We start from the raw sequence: 27,793 nt of genomic DNA, 5'->3' as shown, positions 1-27,793 counted from the left end.
CCGCCCCCGCCCCCCCCCAAAAAAAAGTGAGGTAAATGAGGAGCGACCGGGGAAAACATTCACAAATAGACAACACAAGCCGCTGCTGTCTCAGTCGCCCACTGGAATGGCATCGATTCCAGGAGCACTTACTGGAGAGAAGTGTTGTCTTATGAGTGGGGACCATGTGCTTCAATGACACGCTCCGTGCTCCGCGAGGTCCTAACGCCTCCGCCAGGGCCCATTATTAAACAAGCATCAAGCTACCGGAAATTAACAAAGCACAACATCCGGTTACAGATTTCAAGATAAAAACCCATATAACAATTACAATGCACTTTTGCAATACTGTTTTTAACAATAAGATTAAATAAATAAGAAAGAACGAGTACAGACTAAAATAATTAAAATCAAATGCTGTTTTAATGCTTTTTGTGTACGTCCTCTCTCATAGCCTGAATACCACAAGTGGACATCCCGAATAAGCTATTATTTAGACCTTGACATAAGATTATTGATGTCAAATTACAGAAGTTCTGTACAAAGTAGAGACATATAAACCATATGACACAAACAAAAAAAAATCCTGGAAGGTGCGGGACGCAGAGCGCGAATCTAGCGTTTTATTTTGAAGGCACACATACCCAAGCGTACATCTGAATATTTCAGCCTACCCTCACTCACAGATGTTAGTATGCGTGCAAGTTGTTATTCAGTCAGAGCAAGCTGAAAGCAGTTGTGTGTGGGAAAAAATGGCGACTTGCAAATTTAGGTGAATGTGTCAATTTAAAGAATATTTTTCAAATGTCTCCTCTTAATGCATACAGATATGCAATGGTGATTGCTGGGTAATATGTGTGTTTGATATTGTCCAATGTCAAATCTGTGTGTGTGTGTGTGTGTGTGTGTGTGTGTGTGTGTGTGCTTCTGGTATCTAGCACTGGGACTCATCGTGATGGTGAGTCTGTTGTCTGTGTACAGAACAGGGTGGCATGAGTTTGAAAACATGAATATTTCAAGATATCTGAATCAATATATGAGACTCACAAGCAGCTATACTCAACTTGTCATTGAAGCACCGGTGAGATGCACTAAATAATTACTGTGCATGGACCCATATGTGGACATGGCCCATTCCAACACTGTGGCTCAGTTCAATAATGCTCTTCAGCATGTGCCCTCTGCACTGCACCACATGGCTATCCACTTTAGGAGGGAATGCAGGCAGACAGCAGGTGGGTGTCCTGTGTTCTGAAAGCTGTTTCTCCCCTGACAGGAGAAAATGAAAGAGCAGCGTTAAAGGTGTAGTGTGCTCGCAGCATGAAGACTTCGGTTAAAGTCACAGCAGCATATCCAATTGTTGCCCAACACCGTTTGAAATAGGAACTATATAGGGTGTCATAAAACCCCATTTCCTCAAAAGTCTTCTTTCAGGTTCAAATATGAAAGGAAATAAAAGACGACCGAGGAGTATTTCTCTGCATGCTGATTTCAGTGGAACCAAACATTCAGCTGTAGGACGTTACACACAGCTGATCTTTTGCTCTTTCTAAGAACCAGGACGCTTGAAGGAAGATAAGGTGCAGAGAAGAGCAGGCAGTAAAATAGGAATTTGTGTTGGTGTGCTCGGACAGATAACACTCAATAATAAATCCCAACTTCTGGGAAATTATTCCATCCAACCTCTGTTATTATGTCAATGCAGTTAGGGGGAAAAAACACAACTTTTCACCAGTGCCTGAAGACAAACATTTTACTGTTACATTTGGAAGAAAAGTGAACAACATATGTTTAAACAACTCAAATATAAAATACACATAATTCAATTGAAATACAAAATAAAGTTGAAGAATTGTATTGGTAGTGAAACAACACACACAGTAAATAACCTTCAAGCAGCAGTCATGGTTCCCAGTTGTCTTTAAAAGGTCTCATTTTAGAACGACAGACGCAATTATGATCCATTATTTATGATCTCCTGTCGTCCAAAAACACCCACGCGTGCATTGGGCTCTGTCAAGAAATAAGGTTTACAAAAACAGTCAGGCGTAATCATCTGTCTTCTCCAAGACATCGGGGCAGATTTAGATGGATGAAACAGCTGGACTATGAAGACACTTCAACTTAAAAGGCTAATGAGGAAACCAACAATTAAGAACAATGAAGAGCGTCTGCTGTTGCCTGTTGTTTCAAAAATAAATATTCACTTTTGATTGATGTCCCGCTCCATCGTGTCGTGGAGAGCCACTCTGAGCACGCTCACTTTGGTGCCCACATATCTAAATCTGCAATCATCGTCATGATGGCCCACCGTCCATCATGAGACAAAGACGGGGACAAAGACTCCATTCAAATGGGCTCTGTCCATTGACGTGGGCATTCCCAGTGAGGAGAGGGTCACATTCCTCCATCTTACAGCTAATCTCTGGCCCTGAATGGTGGCAGAGCCTGCACTTCAGCTATAATGAGGAAGACGACGGTTGAAGACTGTCCCAGAAGGGACTGCGAAGCATAATGAATGATTCTGTCTGGCATCACATGAGATCATGTGAAAGTGGCTGCGTGAGAGGAGCTCACTCTGCATCCCATTACACCAAGCATTCTGGAAACAAAGGCAAATTTGCAATCAAGTGAGAAGAAGATAAACACAGATTTTTTTAAGGCATACGTTACTGGTTTATATCGTACAGGAAAAGGGTCTCAGTCATGCGATATCTGGTTTGTGACCAAAACAGAATGTTGAGACGTGATTTCATAAGTTCATTTTGGCCATCTTGCATTTGTAATTGCATCCCACAAGGGCAGCTGGGACAGCTGCGCCATGGAGACAAGCATCTGTTTTTCTCAAAAGACAAATCTGTGGCAATCTTTCAAAAAAAACAACAACAGAATGTCATTTAACAAAACTGAGAGCTGTTTTGAAGGTATTTCTTTCTGCATCAAATATGTTCTGTCCTCCAAGTCCACCAATCTGTCCTAAACTGATCATCTGTATCTTTATCCACACAAAGATGGACACATCGACGCAATTAAACAGTTTTATCATCAGGTCATTTGTTTTATTTATAATTCTGCATCAAAATATTGTATTTTTTATCCAGATGGGCAGAAGAGTCTTTGATGGTTCTGAAAAAACTTCCGAAACAGAAGGTACAGTTTGCGATGTTAAATGACCTTCTGGGCTTTTGAAAGATTACCACAGATTCATCTCTCAGGAAAACAGATGTTAAGCTCGGTAACTTGGATAATAAGTGATGGAAATACACGAGACAAACAGACACGAGTGGCTGAAGGACCGGTAGAGCCGTGCCGTGGCCTACACTGATAGTTTAACTCATATTCAGCACAGCCAGAGGGTCACAGGTCACTTCATCAGTCTGTTATACAATGCCACAGGCCTTGTCATGTCACCATCTTCATCTGTCATCGGCCGTTCAGCTGTTGCTCTTTTGGAGAATCTGATCCAACAGTTTCTGCAATAAGAGCGCAAAACACTGAGATTACTAAAACACTTGGCGACTGTAGATCACCAGTCTGGTCCTCACAAAAACCCACGAGGCCTTTTTTTCCCAATCCAGGCGAACGCACAAACGTCACATGGAAAACAAACATTGCACAGACGGAGGAGTGAAACCCCGTCCCTTCCGTCCTCTCACCCACATGTTCACGTTTCCAGCTCCTCTTTCCAGGATCCTGCTTGATCAACTGGCATCGCACCCTCTTCCCTGTGTTTTCTGCCACAGCAGCAGTGTGGCTGGAGCAGCCGTGTGTGTTTTGCACCCACACTGTCTGCAGCCAGGCTGAATGGTGGCACTGCACTGTGGCTCTCTCTCTGCCACTGAAGGGCATTTTGTTCCACCGGGAACACAGGCCTCACACACTCTGAGCACAATGAGACCGTTCACGGCTTCGCTCCATGATGAGAGCGCAGCGGGAAAGAGAAACGAACGTACGATTCCTCCAGCAAATCAAACTCTGTCATGGGTAATAATTATTGATCATGCAGTGAAACAGTAATAACCACTTCAGGTGCAGGAAATGCATTTTTTTTTAAGATCAGCCTTTCTAATCAAACTCCTGGGAGACGTGCAAGAAAATAGCAAAAGTTTGACAGCAGTGACATCTAGTGGAACAATAAGCACATTGCTCTTAAAGAAAAGGCAAGCGGAAGAAATCCTTTCACAGCTTAAATATTCAATCATCAGCAGAAATGACATTTGCTTCCATTTTTCTTTTCATTGTTGCATCTCATTTCTTTGATGTTTCTTTACAGAGTTACTTACGATCAGCTCAGCAGAACCAAAGCAAAGATCACCTCGATGACACGTTACCAAAGGTAAAAGTGCACGCTGTGAAATATTCCTGTAACAGTACAATTATCATCATCAGATCTGGGAAGATTTAATTCAAATGGAGAAACAGTGACCACATGTAAGGATGTGAATTCCTGCTTTAATTGCTTCATAGGAGCACAATATGAAAGGGAATAAATCACTGTCAGACTCCCATGTATATTATCTATTGTCATATGTTATCCAGCCTGCAACAGGAGAACACCCAGAAATACACCGTGCGTCCCATCCGTCCCCTTGTTATTGTGCTTATAGATATCCTTCATCCTCCGCGTGTTCCACTCCAGTGAACCGTGATGGACTTGGTGGGCAATTTAAAGACTTTATCTTTCCACAGTTGCACTGCCGTGCAGAGAGAAGAAGCCATTGTTGGCCATGACTGGAAAACGTTTCACCGGTTGCGAGGTTTAATTGAGCCCATCGAGGAAGGTTGTGTTATCACTTGCTTAATTGCCTGTGGGTCATACACACGATTAACGTTCTGTTCAATGTATCGGGCAAGTTGTTAACACTGTGGCGGGCTGGTTGGAGGTTATTTGCTTTGTTCCATATTTTCAGGGATTTGATGATTCAGCTCATCATTTCTGCATATATATTGATGTGTAAAAACGTCTGTGAGATCAAAATAGGCAGGTGTGGTGCATAAACAACACAAGGACCAGTTTGTTTGCGCTAAGGTTCATCTTATTCTATTCACCACTTTAATATCAAGATTTGTCTCCCTTACGTATGGAAGAAGGAAGTCATGTTATTCTATGCTTCCTGTCAGTATCATGTACTGTATGTGTAACAGGATGCTTTAGATCTTCTCTCTCACGTTTCATGCTCTGCACCACTCCCTTAAAAGGAACATTTTTATTCTAAAGTCTTTTGCATCGTTCTAAACCCAAATTCAGCCTGGTTTTATGCATCTGTGTTTTGGCAAAATAAGATTTAGAGATTACCTTTTTGAAAAGTTCCACTCGCTGCCTGTTGCTCAAACACACCTCCCTCTTCTTCTCCTCCTCTTTCTTCCTCTTCACCTCTGCAGGCGGCCTGTAACAATATGATCAGATTGTGTCTTTTATGAGTTGCTGGTAAAGAACAAAATGGCAGTTTCGGGTTGATTTTGCACCACTAATCAATGGAACACTATATTCTGTATAAATCCACAGTCTTAACACCTTGCGAGGCAAGGACGTGAAAGAAGAAAAAACATCATTCGAGCAAAAGTCTTAGCAGAGGAACAAAAGCAGCATCATTTGTTCGGAGATATCACTGATCCAGACTCTGCCTTCACACGCGAAAGCAACACAAGAGGTAAGGATGCATCTGATTGCAAAGAAAAGGCATCTGACTGTGGGCCTAGAGAGATTGAGATGTAACTCACCGCTTAGATCTCGACTGCATCTCTTTCCCAGTAGCGGCTCTATCTCTGGGTTTGAAAAAGTTATCTGGAAACACACACACACACACACACACACACACACACACACACACACACACACACATATATACATAATGCTGATTGAGTTGAAGGCTCTAAAGCAGGGCTCTCAAACTCATTTTCACTCCGGGCCACATCAGCATCATGGTCGCCCGCAAAGGGCCGGTTGTAAATGTAACTACTCGTAACATATTGTTAAATAAGTCTCTGCATTCACAGTTTAAAGTAGTCTTCAATGTGCTCACAATACATTTCCATGTTAAATGTACAGTAACCAGTCAAAGAGCTGCTTCTATGACTGTGTTTAAGTATCTCATCATTTTGACTTTCAATCTCAGAATTATGACTTTCTATCATAGTTATGACTTTCTATCGAATAACTTCGACTTTCTATCTCATCATTTCGACAATCGGGATATTTTTATTATTATTCGGCCCGCGGGCCGGGAGTTTGAGACCCCTGCTCTAAAGCATGGCAGTGGATCACTGGAGCTGTTCCAGGTGTTTGAGGAAACTGAAAGACTCCGCTCTTACAGAAAAGAAAGGATCGTGTTGCAATCTCCCAAAAGAACAGACAAGATCATTTTCAACGAGAGCACGAAATTCCACCGCGTCCACCAGCTTCTCAGATGTGACATCTCTCCCTCTCCAGGCTGTCATTCACTCACTGGTGTATTTTTGTTGTTGAAGTTGCAGCCAGCAGAGGGCAGAGAGAGCTACGAATTTACTGTCACAAATCTTTAAATTCTTTGTTGTTTACTGTGAAGCCTGGCACTGAAAGGAAATCTCATCAGACAGAACATTGTGTTGAGAGCCTTAAATGCCATTTGAAGGTGACAGAAATATCTTTGCTGTAATCCCATGCTGGCAATCATTCTGAAACCCGATCATTCAATAGAGGAGCACTTGCATACATATATAAAGTATGAGCAATAAAGCCATTTGTTTCATACTTCAAGTGGCTTTTATTGTATTTAGTCACAGCTTGGCCTCTCTCTCCTCTCTGCTTCTTTCCCCTCACAGTTGGCCTGAAGATAGTTAAGATAGTTAAGATTTTTTATTACATTTCAGATTCCGGCCTGTTATGTGATCCATCTTCAATATAATTTTTCTCTGTACATTTTATTTATGTATTCCTTTCTTGGAAAAAATCAACGTTTCTTTTTCCTTGCTTTTGAGTTTTCCAGAGAGCGGTGGGATTTGGAAATGGGACGTTGGGCTTCAGTGTTTTGTCAAGAAGAGCAATATGTTTCTGTTTTTTTCTGGTTTTAGCTTTTCGATGCAATATAACAGCTTGATGGAGGTATAGAATCAGAATGATGTGTCAACTGAGAATATTGGGCTTCAGCAGAGGATTTTAGTGGATGAGCGTCCCTTCGAGCTAAAAAATAAACGTGAATGTTACGTATAATTGAACAAAATGTTACCTATCAGTAGCTTAGATCCAGAAATATTGGTCTGAGCATTGAAAAACAACACGCACTGGCTGAAAACGACCCCCCCTCGCTCTTTGTTCCGTGTCTGCGTGTGATTATGATGTGGCAGACGGCCACTGCAGCTGCAACAGAACAATGGGCAGTACGAGAGAGGTGAGGGTGGCTGCTGGCACCGTACCGTTCAGAGAGGTTCCCCGTCCACTGCGGGCTCTCCTCTGCCTAACAGCGGCATCCGACCGCGGGCCGACCGAATCCGCCTGATCCCTCCTCTCCTGAGCCCTTCGCTCCAGCTCTCGCAGTCTGCCCTGGGAACGACTGATGAAGTCTGGCCTGGACCTCTGCAGTGCGTCCTGTCAAAACCAGAAAAAAACAGAAACATATTGCTCTTCTTCACAGAACACTGAAGCCCAACGTCCCATTTCCAACTCCCACCGCTCTAGAATATAGCTCTGGAAAACTCAAAAGCAAGGAAAAAGAAATGTTTATTTTTTCCGAGAAAGGAATACACTGGTTGCAATACACAGAAATGTGCAACAAATAGACACTTGGAGAATCAAATCCTAATTCTATTGTTTCATTGTTATATTGGCAAAAAAAATAAAAAAAATACCTCCGAACTCACCTGTAAAGAAATAGTTTTAGGTGAGCTTTCAGTTTCAAAAGCGTCATTCGGTTGGTTGTGGTGCTGGATTGTTCTTTCATCCGGATGTGACTTCACACATTTCCCCTCATCTGTCACAACCACGGCAGAGAAAAAACATTTTTTTTTTTTGCATCTCATTTACGCCTGCCCTGGCTTCACGTGCCCGGGCACAATGCAACATAGCCCCCTGGGCTTGCTATGATGACATATAACTTCTTGGCATGAATCAAAACAGGCACATGTAAGAGCTGTGGAAGTTCACTGGATCTGTAGTGATTCAATCAAAGATGTAGCTCCGGAAACAAAGTGTTGAGCTCGCAACACTGTCAGTAATACCAGTATCTCCATCAGGTGATGCAGCGGAGTCCTTCTCAGATTTGCCATTTGGTGTTTTCTTCTTGCAAAGTTGCCTTTGGAGTTTGATATTTGCGATGATGGCAGCTGCATTGAGGGCGAGCACTTCCTCTTGAGACTGATGTGAGTTGGGATCTGAAAGGCAAGAGGGCTTTGATGTGAGTGAGAAGTTGCCGAGCTGCCATTTTGGCGGTCGTGGGGGTTTAAAATCATTTCATAATATCCCACCTAATTCGCAGGTTGACTGTATCAAACGTAGAATTTAAATTAGGCCGCCTCGGGCCTCCTAATTAATTGATGACGGTCTTAATGAAAGCGATTAAGGAATAATGAATCATTTCACACGGAGACAAGACATCGTGAACGAAGAACAACTCGGCAGAAAACTCCCTCTCAATGTTACTTGTTCACCTGAAGAAGTAACATTGAGTGACGGCATGGCTCTACAGCGGGTGATTAAAACCACCTAGAACATCATTGGCATATACTGAGCGTCAGTGATATCAGTGAGAAAAGGAGCCTGCGAAGAGCTGAGGGGATATTATAGGACGAAAGCCACCCCCCCGCCACAACCTGTTCACCCTGCTGCCATCTGGAAAGAGACAGAAGTATCAGCTGCTGAAGCACCAGACTGGTTTTTGTTGTTGTTTGATTTCTTTCCTACCTGGTAAATTGGGCCGACACTCTAAATTTCATTGTGCAACCCTGTCGTACAAGGACAAATAAAAGCCCTTGAAACCTTGTAATATTCGGCATTACCAAACAACAGCTTGAGCTGACTGTTTCACCCCTTTTACATAATCACATGGCATTTTTGTCACATGTGAGGACGTTGTAAAAACTTCCATTCAGAACTGTGGACGGACTTGAAACTTTGACCAAATGAGTGCTTGAGACTTGGAAGACTAAAGACTACGTATCCAAAGCATTGAAAGAACTTGCATCTTGATGTTTAATTGACTTATGACGACACGAGATAAGACTTGCCCCCCAAAACACTTAAAAACTGCTCTGCATTCAAATCATGGAGGCTAATCTTAACAGTAAAGAAATAAGATTCGACATTTTGGGTAATATGTCCGTTTCTTGCCAAGAGTTAGATCGATACCACTTTTGGATATGAGAGTATTGATCCTCTGATCTAATTCTCGATAAGAAAGCAACATAAGTCTATTTACCAAAATGTTGAACACAATTTATTAACCTTTACTTAACCTCACTTTCCTGAGTCAAACCACAGCCAAAAACCAAGCCTCGATCCAAATAAGTAGTAGAAGTCGAGCTATTACTCGGAGGACGTTATTGGTGGACATCTAATAGGCAGATTTGGATTTTGGGCCTCAGGTAATCAATGAGTCTCCACAGTGAGACTGTAGATATTTGTCCCCATAAGATGATTACAACGAAAGAAAGAAAAAATACAACAGCTACATTGCAGGATCTGGATGCCGAAATGGATTCTAACACATCCTTATACTTTATTTTCACCATGTTCAGCAGCTTTAGATTTCTCTTCCTCCCCTGTGCTGTTGGTGAGAAGGGGGACTATAATAGCTCACACATGCAAAGAGAGGCGTATAAAAATGAAGGAAGGGGAAGGCAATCAAGCGCCTGTAGGTACCAACGGGCCTCTGAATCCAGGTAATGCTATTTGACATCGGCACACACAAGCATGAGTGTCAGTTGCACTCAAGGCAACAGCTAATGGAGTCGTCTGAATACAATCTCATAACGCCTATCAATAAGACATCTAAGTTGAAGGACAGTATCAAACCGGAGATTTGCCTCCAGAGTGCTGCGGCGTGTGTAATAACTTCAAGCTAGAACACGCAAATGGCACAAAGGAGGTGTACATTTAGACATCGCCATCCTTTGAAAAACGGAGATCAGAGAGAAATGGAGCCTGCGTGCTGACAGGAAGACAGTCAGAGTGGGACAGAGAAGACCTACCCGGGGCCTTGATGAGAGTTAGACACGAGGACGCTCTCCTCAACGCATTCTCTGGCGGCAACCTTTCTTGCTGGCCTCCGTTTGGCTTAAGGGTGTCTGCCACTAGGTGACCCGCTTCTCCCACTGCTGCTTGACGGCTGAGAAAACTACTGCTGGAGTTCGCCGGGTTGATATTGGCCCCCTCTGGGAGCCCAAAGCTCCATTTCCTGGCCGCTGGTTGCGTCACGTTCTCCCTGCTTGGCTCTGTGTGTCCAAACATATTGCCATAGCGGCTCAGCGGTCTGTGCGGCCTGTCCGATCTCTGTCCGACCGCCTTTGGAGAAACCTCCGAGGGTTTGGGCGCTGCTATAGCGGGGGGGCTGCTCACAGAAAGACTCAGCGTGGATCGGTGCAGTGTACCATCGTTTTTCCCTGGGTCCAAAGTGTGTGTGTGTGGTGCTACAGCAGAGTTTGGCCTCTTTGTGGAATCCAGATGGAGATGTGAAGGTGCCGCACTGTGTTGTGAATGTTTTCCCTCACTCCACCTGCTGTTTTCGTTGTACACCCCCTCCGTGTAGCTGTGTCTGTACTCGGGGTGCCTCGTCCCAGACCTTTCCTTGGCTGGACTGTAGCTCTCCCTGTGCTCTGTCACTTTGATGATGGTAGCCTTTCTTCTGTGGACCACTGGGTCCAAAGCATGGCTGGCCGGCGGGGTCCCCGCGTTTGTTGTGCTGGAGAAAGGGCTGGACATCATCCTTTGCTCTGTCACTTTGACGATAATGGCCTTCCTCTGCACCGTCACCTGCCTGGAGTTTGGGTCCATGGACGGAGAGCGGGATTCACCGGAGTGGTTGCAGGCGCCGGAGCCAGGCAAACTGGCCGATCTGCAGACTTTCCTGGAGGAGATGGTGATGGAGGAGAAGCCGGCTTTGTTGTGAGGGATGAGCGTCGTCACAGCGGAGTTTGTCTGTATGTGTGAAGGCTGTGAGCCGCTGTTTGTTCTACACAGCGGGACTGTTGCCCTTATAGGCTGAACACCGCCTGTCCTGTGCAAAGGCATTTGTGACGTGTTCGTATCTGTGCTGTTTGTCCCGCGCAGCAGAGCGTGCGGTTTGCAGGGATCAGCAAACGTTGTTTGATGAGCAGGAGCTTGCTTGAGGGGGACCGTGCTGGTTGTTTTCATCAGAGAAGACCTGTTGGGGACTGAGCTGGTCCCGGTGGGGAGCACATTGGATTGACTGCCTCCAGGGAAAACTGGCACCCTGTTGGTATTCCAGCGTCTCCTCAGAGCTTGAAAGCCTCCAGGTCGGTCCTCTTCGTTAGCAGGAAAGCTCCGTTTTTCTGGCACCTACAGCATGTGGATGAAAGAGATTCTCTGTGATAAAGATCCTTAATTACGCTTAGAAACCCCATCCCACCCCTTCTGTTGTTGCTAATGTCTCCTGCTAAATGTTTTGTCATTAATCAACACAATAAAACATATGCTGTGGGTTCATCTTGCCAATTTGAGCCCCCGTGTTCATGTGGCAAATACAGAAAATGAAGCATAACACATACATCAACAATACGACATCTCTCTAACATTACATCTCAACAGCGGGGCAGCTGTCTTGTATTCCTTCAGGGCTTTGCTGTTTGTTCTTTAGTCAGATGACTCTCCCCATGCTTGACACAGCCCCGGCAGCAATGGAAGCAGCAGCAGGAAGAGCCAGCACACAGCGTGACTTATCCCTCACACGTTCACAATGAGACTCTGTCCTCAATCGGAACTGAGAGGCAAGAAAAAGCAAAGATTCTGGTCCTTGGCCCAGAGGAGTCTGATGGTTTTTTATGGAGCATGGAGAAATGCTGATATGACCCTGTTGTTGTACTCCCCAGCAGGGTTCATGAGGTGACACACCGCCCTGATCCCTCGTTTATTAATGTTGCATAAATTTAATTTCTAAACGAGGTATGTGATTTTGTCATTTGCACTTCTGTAACACCTTGTGGCTGCCGACAATATTCTTTTCATCAAAGAGAGTAAACTGTGACGAAGAAAAGTAGTACAGCAGTGAATAATTACATAGATACCTACTGCATAGTCATTCCTCATATGATGATAAAATGCACATTAAATAACTTCAGATTATGGCCATTAGACAGGGTTGATTATGACTGCAGACAATCTGGTCCACTTAAAACTTGTAAAAAGACATTTTGTCATCAGAACAAAATGTCTAATTTGGCAATGCTTTGGATAAATGCTGCAGCAGACAGACAGCACACAGACACTGACAGCTGTGCTGATAATGGTCCATAAAGCAAAGATGTCATCAGCAAGTTGCCTTTGTGTTGATCATAAGTCATTTCTTTTTTAGTTTTTTTCTATTTCAGTGACTGTCCTGCATTCTGATGCGGCACCGAAGCTTTGAGCTGCTATATTCTTTACTCTAAATTGTTGAGCCACTTTTTCAAGTTCCATAGAGGATCTTTGATTTTGTTCTCTGAAGTTAAATTCCACCAGTACGTGTTTAATCTTTGATCCCATGAACTGCGTATGAACTGTCGTGAATGAGTGTCGTTTCCCTCATCTTTTAAAGGGATGCACTGCAGCTCTACATTTATCATATTTAGAAATAAGCGACGGTGGCCTAAGCATCAGAAAGCACAACAGTAGCATAACACTCGGTATTAGAAGACCCCAGGCAGACATGGAATTCACTCCCAGACAGAAAGGCCCACTGACATCCATCATCTCCTGAGCTCAAGTGGAAAACAATCCTACGAGAGGTGTTATCAGTTACCTGATTAATATCGGTAGAGTCTTGATCAGGTGTCTGCCACGTCTTCACACCCAAAGCATTCGGACTGGTGTGACTTTTCTCCACCTCTCCATCTATGTGTAAAGGCAAAACAAATGATCCACTGTCACACCCCTCACAAGACATGCTCTCTCTCTCTTTCTCTTCCACACACACACACACACACACACACACACACACACACACACACACACACACACACACACACACACACACACAACTCAAGCTCTGAGTGTGTGGCAATGTTGACACTGTCAATAATTGACGTTGGCACAGTAAAGTGAATCCAGCACCAGCCACCGCCGGAGCCACTTCTCTGCTTCCTCAGGGAGGCGTATAGCAGCTCGACTGGTCTGCCTCTCAGCCCTGACTGATACTCTATATTGCCATCCTGACTGCCTGCCTGGCTGCATTTCCACCTGCTGCTGTTACCATGGCGACCGGCTCTCACATTGGGATAACCCCTTGAATGCTGTGTGGATAATCCGCCGGTGTTTTCTATTTTTTTCCTCTCACTTTGACGGAGAAAGCGAGGGACAGGGTGAAAATTGCACCACTTTGCAAATGTGATTACGCCTGAAAAAAACAGAGAGTTGTCTTCAGAGGCTGTTTCTGACACCTGCTGCCATCACTATATGTGTCATTTCTTTCTCTTTCTCCCCCCCAGAAAGAGCTCCTCTCATTACCTCCGCTACCTGCAGCTCAAATGACCATTTTGTTCCGAATCGACAGCAGCTTAATATCCCGGAGGAAGATAAAGAAGCGAGGCCATATGGCAAATACCCCCCCCAATTCATTCCTCATCCCCATGAGTTTTATCTCAATAGTAGTAGTGTGAGCCGGGTGGAAAGTGGCCAGCCTGTCTCAACACGAAGGCCCTTGGAGCACAAGATCCAATTTTATTATCATTTGCTCATTAACATCAGGCCATTTCAAGTTTGCTAAATGTGACGTGTGTGGTGGGAGAGGGCACTAAGTGTCTGCAATAAGACCATCGGGTCGGATTAAAAGTACTTCTGCAAGGGTTGTCAGCAACAACCAGAAGGAGAGAGAGAGAGAGAGGAAAAGAATGAGGAAGAGGTGGGATGATTTGCCAGCCGGAGTGTAACCGAGTCAGCTCTTGTTGGAATAATTGCAGATGGAATATCTGATAGTTTCATTTGGTTTTGGATGTGGACTCGTGGATTTAAATGTTCTGACAGCTGAGCAAAAGCAACCGGCATCGAAAAACAAGACACATTTGGATGCAGTCCTGCGTAACGATTCTTGTTTCTTGTTCTTCATCTTCACCTCGTTGCTGGGATTGCAGACGTGGCCAATTTGTTGTGTGCATGCACCTGCATATAATTATTATTCACTGTGAAGTCACTAAAAATATATATGAATATTTATGCCTGTATTTGATTGACTACTAACCCATTTATGATCTAAGAGCATTCACTGGAAAAAAATATTCATTGTGTCAACACAGCCTGTGCACGTGGCTTTTAACTAACAGTGTGTATGACGTTAATAAGGTTTACAGTGCTTAAAACACCTGCACTTTCTGTCAAAGCTCCCTGCTGCCATGGATGGATTGCTTTGATATCTGCGAGCAGCCCGAGTCTTGTCAATGTAATCTATGTATAAACAAGGGCGGGGCTGAAAGATCAAACCCAGTGAGTGTCTAAAGTGTTAGTCAGTCAGTGTGGAGCGTTTGAAAGGGGACAGGAGCAACACTGCTGCAAGGAGCTGATTAGAGGCAGGTAAACTGTGTGGCAAGTCAGCCCTGAAATCAGCTTTTGTTCTCTCTCCGGCTAACCCGGCCCCTGCAGTTACCCCGTCGCCATATTTGTTCTGGCAGTGATCAGGCACTAAACATCACTTGAAACGGAATCTTTGTGTGTTTCGGGGAATTTTCTGTTGTGCAAGAGAGTTACTTCGTGTTTTAAAATTTGGTTTGGTGTCGCTTTTAAGGTGCAACTCTCGGATATTTTGAAGTTGGTGACGTTTGTGGCGGGTTTTCCAGTTACTTTGAGCCCAATCACAATGTTATTCCTCAACCTGAGTGGTTTTGTTGCCTAAACCTCGGCCCGTGTTTCTGTTTGAATTCACAGCGATGTTAACAGTGCTGTGCTGACCAGTGACGCCGAGGGCTCTGACAAAGAGCATGTGACCGGTTGAAATGAGAACGTGTTGAAGGCTACATACCCTGGTGCCTGTTGGCTGTTGCTCGATTCTTCTGAAATGTTGGAGTGATGGCTTGTTTCAGTTTCACCTGTAAACAAAAAAGAGCCCATTATAGAGTACACAAAAAGTACGTTTGGCATCAGCACAATCCTGGCATCTGATACATCTAAAAGAATAGTTTCACATTTTGGGAAAAGGCTTATTTGTTGTCTTGCTTACAGTAAGATGAGATAACACTCTCATGTTTAGCTAACGCTGCCTCCAGCTGCCGGTTAGCTTAGCCTCTCACAAAGACCGAAAACGAGGAAAAAGCTTGCCTGGCTCTGTCCAACGGTAACAAAACGCATGTTTAAATCTCAAAATGATGCATTGTCTTATCAAATAGGTGCTTATTTGCATGCATTTCCAAAAGAGGAATCTGAACATTTGATAATGCCAGGTTGAAAATGTTTCATTTCAGTTCATTGAGTCAACGGTTTTTACGGAGGGAAGTTTGGATATCTGTTTGTAACACTCCGTTCGTAAGAAAATACTATCAACATGTTTTTAGGAATAAAATGTTCTATCAGAAAGGCTATGAAAGATATGTGAACCATCCTCCAGAATATAAATAAGAATGAAAGCGGAAAACGTTTGCTGTATGTAAGTGCTACTGAAGTGGAGATTTCTGGCTTAGAGTTTGAGAAAAAGCTTATTTTCTTTCCACTCATCTAAAAGAACACAAATTATGGAAGCTAATGCTCGCCCAAAATCCCAAAATTGACCAATGCATGAACTGTGTCTCCCCTTAAACCAGGGGTGTCAAACTCATTTTCACTCTGGGGCCACATCAGCATCACGGTCGCCCTCAAAGGGCCGGTTGTAAATGTAAGACGGTGTAAATGTAACTACGGTACTCCTAACATAGTTAGTTTAGTTTCCCGGGATATCTGTGACTTCCACAACACGTACTTCCAGTTGTGTGATTTCTCCTCCGCCATTGTTTCCTGTTGCTGGTGCAAAATGCATTCTGGGATATTTGGCTGTCCCAAGTACAGACAAGTCACCTCCGATGCATCCCGGGTAAAATGGGCAGAGCGAGCCACATCCGGGCATTAGGGCCGTGCTTGGCTCGATGTGAACTTTGAATTGGAACAGTACTTGGGCTGAGACTGATGACGTTTCAGTACAGAGAAGTACGCATGTTGAGAAACTTGTTGGAAATCCTCTTTATGGGCTGTTGCATCTCCTGTCCACCTGTTGTGATAGTTTTAATGTCGGCACACAGACAACATGCCATCTCATCACTTCGACTTTCTATCTCATAATTTCGACCATGGGGATATTTTTATTTTCACATCTAACTTTAAATTTTTGTAAAAAAAAAAAAAAAGAAATATTATTATTATTTTTTTTTTGCTGGCGGATTCGTGGGCCACATAAAATGACGTGGTGGGCCGGGTCCGGCCCGCGGGCCGTATGTTTGACACCCCTGCCTTAAACCCTTATGAAACTAGCTAACTAGCCATTTCCCTTGTTTACAGTGTTCGTGCTAAGCTAAGCTAGCCTAGCGTAGAGCCATGCGTGGTTTCTATCACCTACCTCTCGGCACAGAAAGCGATAGCCTGTATCCCCAGAATTTCAAAATATTGCTTTCGGCATAATCCCTCAGAAAGGTCTCATTAAATCCTTTAAACTTTTTTAAATTTTTTTATTTAAGTTACTGTCGTAAAAATACACCAAAAATCTCAACACTGGCTTCACATAATATTCTTTTTTCAGTGATTCATTTTGCATCAGTTCAGTCTGATGCACAATGCACATCAGTCAGACAAGATTCTCTGGTACAGCACAGCACCGTATAGATTTTTGAAGTCAAATCATCAGTTCAGTTGGTACTCCCATTTGAATTTTCTCTTATTGACTTGCATCCTCTCAGGGCACAATGCTCAATCTCTGCCGTCACAGCTCCGAATGAGTCGTAAACCTTTTGAGAATGCGTGGAGTTCCTGCCGAGTAAGCTGTTTTCAAAGGATGCCGGAGCTCTGCCTTCTCCCTGGGTAACTGAGACTCGACTGCAAATGACTCTCTGTGGCCCTATGCGTTTCAGTCTGCCTTGCTTTGCCTGGCACTACGCACCATCGACTCCATTACACAGCACCTTACCTTCAGACTTGCGGGGCTTACACTGTCTCACTAGCATCTCAGAATAGCAGTCTGAGAGACATGCCAAATCCAGGGTAAATCAGCCCAGCGTCTTTCCAAAGGGCTGTTTTAAAAGGTTGATACCCTAAAGCATACAAAATGTTTTCTATGGGGTTTCTGTGAGAGAAGAATTCTCACTGCTCCAAAGTAAATCTCCTCTAAGTGTAAGGAGGCCTGCCAAAATGAACTGGGTAGCTTTGTTTCAATAGAGAATGTAACCGTTTCTCTAAGTTCTTCAAATATTGTTCATCTAAATGTAGAGAAATCCAGAAACGTCTTTAGCATCAGAAAAAAACTTTCTGATATGCTTGAGGCTTTTTGAGGTGTTATGTGTTTTACCTGGCCAGCAGAGTGGTCCGAAGACTGGTTTTGGTTACAAGCATCGCCCACCGTCATGACTCTTCTTTGGATTGGCAGCCAGCCGATTTTGACTAGAGCCATACTACTGAGTTGAGCCTGCTCCTTCCTTGGGGCCTGCATTATTTGAGCTCTCTCCCAGCTTCCTCTACGCTCTGGAGGAGAAAGAAATCCCGTTTGGAGGGACTCCTCGCTGCCCAGCGAGCTCTCACACAGGCTGGGACTCCCACACGAAGACGAGGCCCTGCTGTAGGAAGGGACCTCCGGCTGTCTCCAGACAGGTCCGCTTGGCTCTTTGTCGAGAGCAGGCATGGATGTCGTCCAATCACTGAAAGCCGGAGCCTGACCGTGAACCGGGGCTCTGAGAAGTTCGCTCTCTATCCTCTGTAGGTGCTCCAGCCATCCGTCCAGCTGGCGTCCTCCTTCGATGGCACTCTGAGGCCGAGGTGCACGCTGGGGGTGAGAAACGCGGGGCAAAACCTCCCCTTCTGGCATCAAGCTCTTCCAGTAGGACTCATCTCCCGATCTTCTCCAGCTCGGGGCTCTCCGTAGGTGGGCAGCTGGCCTGCGGAGAGTCATCCCTCCGGAGCTCAGGTAAACACTCACTGCTCTCGGGTTTCAGGCCACAATAGAAGCCCTTCACAGAGGCGGTATCAATGAGACTCCCCTAGCTCGACTGGACTTCTTACCATGAGGCATGCTAGAGATGCACTGCAAGGAATTAGTAGCAACAAGAATGCTGGAGGCTGTAGATATCACAGATCTGTTACGAGAAGGTATCAGAATACAGATGAGAATTAGAAATAGGTGCAAATGATTCCAGATTACAAGTACATTACTTCAATTTCGATGCTTTTATTACTCCACTGTTACTTACTGAAACACCCCTTTTCACTTGCATCCAACTCCTCACTCCTTGGTAGCAAACACTGTGTTGATATGAGGTCCTGGTGAGTACCGTCTCCAGTGAGGCCTGTAGCAATGTGAAGGATGCTTTGCCCAACAAAAGAGTTACTGAGGGCTGAACATCCAATGCAGAGAGGGACATGGAAAGAGACAGAGGGGTGGGCGGGCCTAAAGAAAAAAAACAAACACTTGTTGATGCAATGCTTGACGTAACAGGATCTCCATTTAAACAAAGAGCACCATTAACATTCAGCATCGTAATCAACAAACTGTCTAATTCAGGGTTTATGCGTGTCAGACACACCACCCGATGTTTCAAATTGCGAATCAAACTTCTTGACATTCAGGTGTCCTCACTAATGATAGAGCATCACTAATGAGCAGATTATCCACGTTATTCCACGAGTCACTTACTGCTTCAGAAATCCTCCTCGGTGAATTCCCCCCCGTCTCTGCTCTTCCTTGTGATCTCGTGGTTAACGGCTGATGATGAGGCGCTGCTGTCCTCAAGCCTCTAACCGGGCCATGTGACATTTGCAAGACTGTCTTCAAAATGGGCCAGTGTCCTCTTGGATAAGTAGCCGTGACCCACGTGATGTCCCACAATGCATGAGTGAAAGGTGTTTCTAAAGACAAGGCAAAATTCTGTTTTTAGCTTTTCTTTAGAGGCAGTTAGAACAGATGTTCAAAGATACAAAAAAAACGAATTGTCAGTTGCTTGGATGTTTAATGAATTCCTCAGTGGATTAGCAGTCCCCAGATGTCCTTCAAAGCAGCTTAACGTCCCTCCCGGTGGTATGACATTTTCCAATCGTCTTTCAAAGGCAGAGATAACACAGAGATATCATAAATGACTGTGACCTGCTCCAACACACCTTTTCAAGCTGAGAAGCTACACGCAGAAGGAATATGCAATGGTGTAAAGCAGTTTGTAATTTTTTGTCTGGTAACCCAATTGAGTTAGGACAGATTCTCAACAAGGTTCAAAAGATGTAGGTCATTGGCTGTGAGAGTAAGTGTGAAAGCGACCTCGCCCTCTGCTGGGGACACTCCAACATGACAAGTGGAGAAAGGGAGAGCAAAGGAGAGAGAGAGGTCATGGGTTTTGAGAGACTTCTCTAAAAGATGTGATGCAACCATAGAAAGGATGCAACATTTCTGCAAACAAGAGGAATTAAGATGAGCGGATTCAAATGTGTGCACCAGGTGCATCCCCCCCTGATGTCTTTCATTTTGCACCTGCGGCTCTGAGGAACAGCTCTTATTAGTTCAACACATCACAGCTCAGGATAACAGGCTGGCTTTGGCTCCTGTAGCTTCACCGTTAAGCACAGAGAAGGAAGGACATGGACAAAGACCGAATACATTCTCATTCTGTGGTTGAACCAATCAGAGGAACAATCTCTGTGTTTTAACACCATATCAAAGATCACAGTAGGAATACTGTAATGTGCTTTTATTATTGATAGGGTTGAAGGTAAAACGGTGTGTGAGGGGTTAGTTACTCTGTATTCATTTCAAGCTGAGTAAAGCAGGGACATTATACTATTGACAACCACAACAGTTATATTATGCCTGTGAATACATAAAAAGTAATTTTGTCCAAATGATAACTAATTGTAGGCGAAGTTAATGCACCACATTCAAACACCACCTTACGTTTTACTCATTTTACTTATCCATGTCTCTTCTTTCTGTATGTTTACCATTGCTATAGTAGTATTAGTGTGTATATATATTTATTTTTAATCGGCATATCATATAATCCCACACACTATTGAATCAGTGTTCTTTGTTTTGGATCTGTGTTTTGTGTATTGTGTATATATACCAACTAATTTTTAGTTTTTTTTTCAACTGAACAGTACCCTAAAACTGTTTGTAAGCTTATTCTAAAAGTGATGTAACTATATGAATTTAAAAAAACATATAAGAGAATAAATAATTATCTGGGAAACATATGTCTTAGTGGATAATGACCAGTCGAAGGTCTCAAAGTGTATCCACCGTTTTATTTCCCACTCTTTTTTTTGTCATTTTTTACAATAATACGCTCCTGCAGATTAAAAACCAACAAGTCATTCTCAACTTTTCCTCAGTCATGTTGCAGTTTGCGTCTCAGCGCAACACAGCAGTGAAAGTTTAGCGGGACTCCTGCAGCGTGAACGCCTACATCAGGGCTCTCAAACTCATTTTCACTCCAGGCCACATCAGCATCATGGTCGCCCACAAAGGGCCGGTTGTAAATGTAACTACTCGTAACATATTGTTAAATAACGCTCTGCATTCACAGTTTAAAGTAGTCTTCAATATACTCACAATACATTTCCATGTTAAATGTACAGTAACCAGTCAAAGAGCTGCTTCTAACTGTTTAAGTATCTCATCATTTTGACTGTCTATCTCATAATTTTGACTTTCAATCTCATAAATTTGACTTTCTATCTCAGAATTATGACTTTCTATTATAGTTATGACTTTCTATCTAATAATTTCGACTTTCTATCTCATAATTTCGACAATGGGGATATTTTTATTATTATTAGTCTCACTTAAAAAAAAAAAAATAAAAAGATTTTTTTTTTTTGCTGGCGGATTCGCGGGCCACATAAAATGACGTGGCGGGCCGAAGTCGGCCCGCGGGCCGGGAGTTTGAGACCCCTGGCCTACAGGCTGAAAAAGTTGTGTTCCCTTCCTCCCCCTTGCGGAGCGTCCTGTCACTGGTGGAAAATGGCTGCTCGGAGTGGCTCCCCAAAGCTCAGAGAAAACTGAAGAAAAAAAGAAAGTCTACGTTCACGACAAGAGGTCACACCTGGACCGTTTTCTACGCGGCAACTGCGGGGAAGCCTCGACGCGGAGAATGTCTCGCTGGGTGCCCACCAAAAGGGAAAAGTATGGAGTTGGTACGTAAAACAAAAAAAGAAACGTGCACCCTCCATCGCTAGCTCGTCCTAGCTCTCTGGCTCTCTGGCTGCACAACTTTGGAAAAGGGTTGTGAGTAGAAGAAAAAAAAAAAAAAAAAAAGGCTACCCCAGCTGTGTTGTTTCTCATGCGACATTTGTTTTGCAACAAAGTTGCCTGTTGCTGTGTGAATGCAAATATCACGTCTCGGGTGGGAAACTGGTTTGCTGGGATTTGCATGAGAAGCCAAAACAAGGAATGTCTGTCTATTGTGTGTGTGTGTGTGTGTGTGTGGATTGGGACTTGTTAGAGGCGCGCCTAGTTGTAGCGCTGTTTCCTGTGTTGCGGGGGCCTCCGCTGCTCGCTACTTTACGGACTTCTCCGCATAACTTGTATCTTTTTAGTTTGCTGGTTGTTCGCGTTTAGTCCTCCGGTCTTCTACGCGGGGGAAAGCCCTTTGTCCTTTTGTGGTTGTTGTGTTTTGTCACTTCCTCAACTGCTCCGAAACCAGGAACCCTGTCCCGAGAACACTGTTTCCGTTTAGCTTCCAGTATCTCCTGTAGCACTCCGAATAAACCGTCACACACAAGTATCTGCAGCTTTCATTGTGGCTTCAATTAGAGCAACACCACAGGGCCAACATTTAATCTGTCTGCCACTGCAACACAGACATGAATATGTATTGTGTTTTAATCACTCAATTTACTGACAGCTGGTTAAATAGGCTACCGCTATAGCATACATTGTAGCACTTTCCTGCAAATGCTGATGAACCATTTCATCTCAAGGACTGGATGTAAATTGACAAATTGTGGTCTGTTAGTTCACTTGGAGCGTTAGATGTAATTTTTTTAATACATTTCCGTAACTGTTTACACAGCCGATTTTAAAGCATGGTGCATTGGAGAGGATTTGCATGATTTGTTTAACTTGTGTATGGGTAGTGTGAAATACGAGAGTAACCCGGTTAAGCATGCCCTGTGCTTGAGTACCTGAAATAATGATGGGATGGATCTTACCCTGATTTTTTAAATTAATTTTTTGTGCCCTGGGGATCGGCTAAAACATCCTGGTCCCGCACTTTAGCTAATCACAGGTTTCATTTAATTTTTTCCTCCAGAAAAATCATCTCTGACTACAGCTTCCAAATGAGCGCTGTTGTTTGCGGTCCACTCCGCTGTATGAGCCAGTGGTGTCTTGAGCAGATGTGGTTGGCTGTGGTTTACATTAGTGTGTGTGTGTGTGTGTGTGTGTGTGAGAGAGAACAGTATGCCACTCTGATGCTAATGATTGCCTGGGTATATTCTCAAATATCCATGAGATTGAGGTCTTCAATAATTCTTACGGGGGCTCACCGAATGCAAGGCTGGACGAGTCATTAGTAGAAAGAAGAGCTGCTGCAGAGGATTGATGGGGTGCACGGCCATTGCACTTTTAATACTGTATGTTGTGACCAAGTGGCATTAATGAGCACTCTTATGACCTCTTATGCTCAGTGTGAGACCTATTCCTCTTCCAGCAAAACTTTTGTCATACAATTCACTGCTCTCATAATGGCCCCATGGCTTTATTAGTGAATGTAGGAAAACCGTCTCCTTTTAGTCTTTTCACAGCAGTATTAATAATAAATGTCTTCTGACATAGAGCAAAGCAGTGATAATAAAGGGCTTTGTTATCCCGGCAGATCCACACGACAGTGGATGAGTGTGGAAGCAAGGCTTTGCCCAGCATTGCTCGCTCCCAACAACCAATATTGGAAATTGAACCTTATTAGATTTGTGTCGCAGTAATAACTGCAAAATAACAACAACACAAATCCATAAAATATTCATGGTTTTGGTTGTCTCCTCTTTTTTGCTGCTTGTTGTAGTTCTGCTGGTCGTTATTGTCATATATAATATTATCATCTTTGATTTTATCGTAACTTCTTGATTATGGCGGTGCTGATACTTCTGTTCTTCTACTTACACTAAATTATACTCTCAAATGGTTTTATTGTTGTTTTCTGAATGATTCTTCCATCACTGGTTTGCAAACATCAGTTGGTGTTGTAAGACTGAACAAGGTTTGGTATGTGAGCGAGCACCGTGACTTGATTTTGGGAAACTCATGTTCTTAATGCATCTAGAATCATTCCTTATCCCACCAGAGGCAACACACGTTATTGCTTTATAACAGTGAGCGCTGGCCGTCAGAAGATATGTCTTCCGCCTCTCAATGCGTTTACCTTCGTAATCTACCTTTTCAAGTAATCTAACATAGCTCAGAACATAGATAATGCTGTGATTGTACAAAATACATGTGGACGGTAACTCCCTGGCTTGCAGTTGCAGATTTGGACAGTATGGAAATACAGCTTCCTGTGGGTCAGATCACAGACTGGCAGCTTATCGAAGAGGACAATTGGACACCCACATATACACACTGAGCCCCTAACATTACACGCTATGATGTGTGTGTATGGTGTGGCTATGAGTTGTGTGTGTGTGTGTGTGTGGCAGACTCCAGACAGCTCTCATTTGGAACAGGTTAGCAGTGAGTGACGCATTGGGAGCAGAAAATAGAGACGCAGTGACTTCGTCTCTTGACTGAGGCCGTCAGTAATTTGTGAAAGCGCCCGCCCTGCACCCAAAAAAAAAAGTGCTCACAAACGTGGTTGCAATTAAAACGCCGTCTCGGTTACTACATAAACCATGCGTGTTTAACTCCCTGCCTCGTATTTAACACCTCTCTCGGCCTGGGCTGAAGCTATTTGCTGTAAAATATGGGAGAGTGACATTTGTGTCAGTCCCTTTCTTATCAGTTTACTTCTTGGTTTTATATGCAGGGTATTATTTTCATTACTTTTTAATCAGAAAAAGCCTTTTCGATATGAAAAGCGATTTAAAAAACAACAACAAAAAAAACCAAATGTGGCTTTTGTCACCGCTGCCAGATATCGCAGCTATTAATTCTGACACAACAAGCCATTCAACAATATTAACCGCACAGTTGGAGAAGAAGCCGCCTGATTTCTCTCTCCCGACACTTGGACTCCCAGAAAAAAAGCCGAGCTGACACAAATCGGAGACTGAGTGAAATAAAGCAGCTGATTAATAGGAAGGCGCCAGGAGATGCCGTGGAGACAATCATAACAGGGGTGATTTTCGTCTTGTCGGGAGGGAAAACAAACAGTTTCGTCTTTGTTTGGTGTGTGTTGCAGCCAGCTGGTGTTTATGGTCAGCCACCTTTGCACATAAATAAAACCGCACAAAACAGAAATTGCTTGTCTTTTGCAGCAGAGGGAGGTGATAAAATGACAGGATGCGCAGTGTGATATTTCTTTTGTTTCGCACATACCAATATGCTGTGTGTGTGTGTGTGTGTGGCCATGGTTGGCAACGAGAACGTGTTTTTATTAAGCGCCGGCCGTGAGAAGTGTGTGTGCGACCCTCCTGAGCGATCTCCCGCAGCCTTAAAGCTAAGCTAACAACATTAACTTCCAATTCTATGAGTTTGTGCACCATGCCGTGGGATTCTTTGTGTACGCCCTCCACCTGGGAACTCATCCTGCTCTAGTTTTCCTCCCCCACCTTGCTGCACTTAATCGAGCTGATCTGTAAACAAAACATCTTCCTCTTTCTGTTTGCCAACGCTGCATAAACATCTGTAAAACCTGATTTATTTCATGTGCACAGTTACATGTCTGGTGCCAATTAGGTCACAATTTGAGCTAGCTGTGCGCTAAACCGTATGATTCATACCCAGTTTGGGGTGAAATTTCCCCTCATGGGTTACTTTTGGTATTTGATATGTTATGAATATTTAGGCGACTAAGCTGTCTCAGTCTCAGCCAACACATCGGCCACCATCCTCCTCTTCTCTCTTTGGAGGTCAGTATGGCTTTACTGTTCTTCATTCTGAAAGGGAATCGTATATTAGCTATGGGCCGCGCTGCTTGGTGAGGCAGTCCTAATAGTACAGCTCCCAATGGCTTGCTGTGAGATGGTGGCGAAGACAAATGACAGCTGGCCTATTTAATCGGCGCATGGCTAAGTGGTCCCATACTTTTCCTCTTTGTGCTCACCACTCGGGCAAAGCCGGAACACTTCTACATCTTGTTTTTAAGCATCTGCGTTGAGGTGAGGAGGGGAAAAAGAGAATGAAGCGATCGTGAACGAGTTGACCTCGGCCATATTTGATTTGTCTCTCTATTTGTAGCATGTTTAACCGTTTCACAACATGTGCAGCTGCTTTGGTGACGAGGAACAATTAAATCTGAATAGTGCTGAAAATTCAATGTCATGAATTTAGAAGTGAGTCGACATCCTGTGAGTCTGTGTCCTTATTTTAAGGACGTCTAGTCCTCGTTGGTGATCTCAACAGTTTTTTGTTTTCACTGTACGTTCTGGAGAGGCCGGTTGGTGTGGAGAAATGTCATCAGTATGCAGCCCACATGTTTTTTTTACAAGGTGTTAGTCTACAGAAATATGTTGTAGAGATGCCGATCATCGCTCTAGTTTAGACCCGTAGTTCTCTTAACAGCAAACCTCTCTTTACTTTCAGTGAATATCTGCTGACTACCAAGACAACCGATTGCCCCTCGTTAAGCTGAACTGTTAAAAGACTCATAGTTTGTTGACTGGTTGCCTTAAAAGAGCAAACTGACTTTGTCGTGAAAGGCGACGGAACCTCCGTGACAGCTACGATGTACCGTGACGGTCCTTCTTGGCAGTTTGTCAAAGGCAGCGAGTCACGAAGGAGAGAGAGGACACACGCACACACACACATCTGGGTTGATCGTGAAGGATGACGCCGTATGAGCGAGTGACTGGTGTGTGGGTCCTTCCTACTGCTCGGCTACGCTAGGCGGGAGGTCGCCAGTACCCCGAGTATTGATTGTGGACGCGCCAAGCAGCTTGAGCATTGTCTGAGAAGAGTCCTGCTGTGCTGCTTTTTGCTCCCTGACAGATGGCTAATGGTGTGCAACACGTCAATGTGAAACAAAGGTCACCGATGTAGACTTTTGTTGTAACATAATTTATATGCAGCTGGATGAAGATAATCTATAGGAACTGCCAACTGCCGTAGTGTATCAGGCAGCCACTTAGCAGGGTTGCATGAAGTCAATGGTTCATATTCATGAACTTCAGCTTAGTTTAGCGTCTGAAGACTTTCCTCTACAATAATAGTCCCCAGAAATTCACAATCTTCACCATCTTAACCAAGTTTAACGTCTTGGGATAAAAGGCGAGAGGAAAGAGTTGGCAGTGAATACAAGGCTGTGAACTCCGTGTTTAATATTCCTAACGACATCTAGCTGACCGCTCTGGCCGAGGCTTTATTCCACCGGAGTGATGAGCTCGCAGCTGAGCCGAGGATGTGCCAGGCAGCCTGTGGGTGAGCTGACACCGGGCGACCTGTCTCTTTCGGTGGGTCAAGCGTGAGCCAAAAGGACCGGCTCTCTGGGAAAACTCACTTCCCAGGTACCTCAGAAGACGGAGTGGAGGCGACTCGGGGGTGCATGCGTATAGTTTCAAAGACGAGTGCAGACGGCCTCGACGTGCAAGCCGTTATTAAAGTCCCTTAAGCTGGGAGACAGTCTCAGTTGAATGTATTTCTTTTGCCCCAAGTAAACTTCCCCACATTTAAGTTTTCCAGACATTATACTAGATCAGGTTTTGAGCCTTGTAATCCCACATGCTGAGGCTGAAATTCACGAATAGCAGAAATCATAGGGCTCAACAACCATGAGGCTATTCGGGTTGTACAAAATGTCAACATTAATATCAGCCGCAGCCCATATTAATGTTGCATCTGTCACCTTTTTAAAATGTCCCGTGGGTTGTTTTTGGGGACTTGTAATGGAGATGTCAGTCATTGATTGTGGCTGCAGACGGGCCTGGGATTGCCACGTGCAGCTAGAGGCAGCCTTTCAGTGCGGCTGGCCTTTGATGAAATGCCCTTTTGTGTGTGTGTGTGTGTGTGTGTTTGTGTTGGCGCTTGTGTGTCTGGCTAAATACTTGATAAAGTCAGAGCCCTGCAGCTCAGATGTTGGTGGGCTCATGGAGGCAGTTTTATATTTTATTGAGTGGCAGCTCTACTCTGTGATCAACCTTTCAGGATTTAGATGAAGTTGTCTCAGCGCGGTAGCTGACACCTCGGTCTACCTTTTTCATTGAAAAAAAAGAAAAAGACGAGATTCTGCAGACATGAAATGAATTTTCATGTGGCCATCACATTGTCTACCTGAACTGTAAAACTTAAACCCTGTTCTGTATATTTGCATTCAGCTAGGTCAATTAAAGTAATACACATATCCAGCTACATTTATTCTTATTATCGGTTTGTCAATTACTTTCTACATTAATTTA

At 44.0% G+C, this 27,793-nt stretch overlaps 2 protein-coding genes across 4 annotated transcripts in view; one reads left to right on the top strand and one right to left on the bottom strand.

Moving 5' to 3' along the window:
- Nucleotides 1-1,824: 1,824 nt before the first annotated feature.
- On the bottom strand, nt 1,825-17,741 carry cUnh10orf90 (chromosome Un C10orf90 homolog). 3 transcript variants are annotated; one of them, XM_079293855.1, is made up of 11 exons: nt 17,616-17,741; nt 15,114-15,180; nt 12,906-12,997; nt 10,141-11,467; nt 8,173-8,325; nt 7,816-7,925; nt 7,372-7,543; nt 5,701-5,764; nt 5,276-5,366; nt 3,391-3,452; nt 1,825-2,581 (listed from the first exon to the last, which is right to left on the bottom strand). In XM_079293855.1, exons 1-10 carry the CDS (start codon nt 17,715-17,717, stop codon nt 3,414-3,416), a joined length of 2,217 nt encoding a protein of 738 aa, XP_079149981.1. In that variant the 5' UTR covers nt 17,718-17,741; the 3' UTR covers nt 1,825-2,581; nt 3,391-3,413. The 3 variants fall into 3 exon arrangements, with proteins under 3 accessions (XP_079149981.1, XP_079149980.1, XP_079149979.1); XM_079293854.1 differs by having other exon boundaries at nt 1,825-3,452; XM_079293853.1 differs by having other exon boundaries at nt 1,825-5,366.
- A 3,531-nt stretch (nt 17,742-21,272) lies between these two features.
- The window catches only part of dock1 (dedicator of cytokinesis 1), a 155,582-nt gene continuing 149,061 nt past the window's right edge, over nt 21,273-27,793 (top strand). Inside the window, exon 1 of the mRNA XM_079292770.1 lies at nt 21,273-21,442. Coding sequence (XP_079148896.1) covers nt 21,400-21,442 — 43 coding nt within the window. The 5' untranslated portion in view covers nt 21,273-21,399. The remainder of the gene's footprint in view (nt 21,443-27,793) is intronic.

Source organism: Melanostigma gelatinosum (genome assembly GCF_949748355.1).
Source record: "Melanostigma gelatinosum genome assembly, chromosome: 21".
NCBI lineage: Eukaryota > Metazoa > Chordata > Actinopteri > Perciformes > Zoarcidae > Melanostigma > Melanostigma gelatinosum.
This window is presented reverse-complemented; position numbering and strand designations above follow the sequence as displayed.

Excerpts from the sequence above, each read along its gene's own strand:
- cUnh10orf90 (XM_079293853.1), bottom strand. The coding sequence starts at position 17,717 with ATGGCTCTAGTCAAAATCGGCTGGCTGCCAATCCAAAGAAGAGTCATG. Across the intron at positions 11,468-12,905 it reads ACTCTACCGATATTAATCAG|GTGCCAGAAAAACGGAGCTT; the intron begins GTAACTGATAAC and ends CACATGCTGTAG. Across the intron at positions 8,326-10,140 it reads AACTCTCATCAAGGCCCCGG|ATCCCAACTCACATCAGTCT; the intron begins GTAGGTCTTCTC and ends CTTGCCTTTCAG.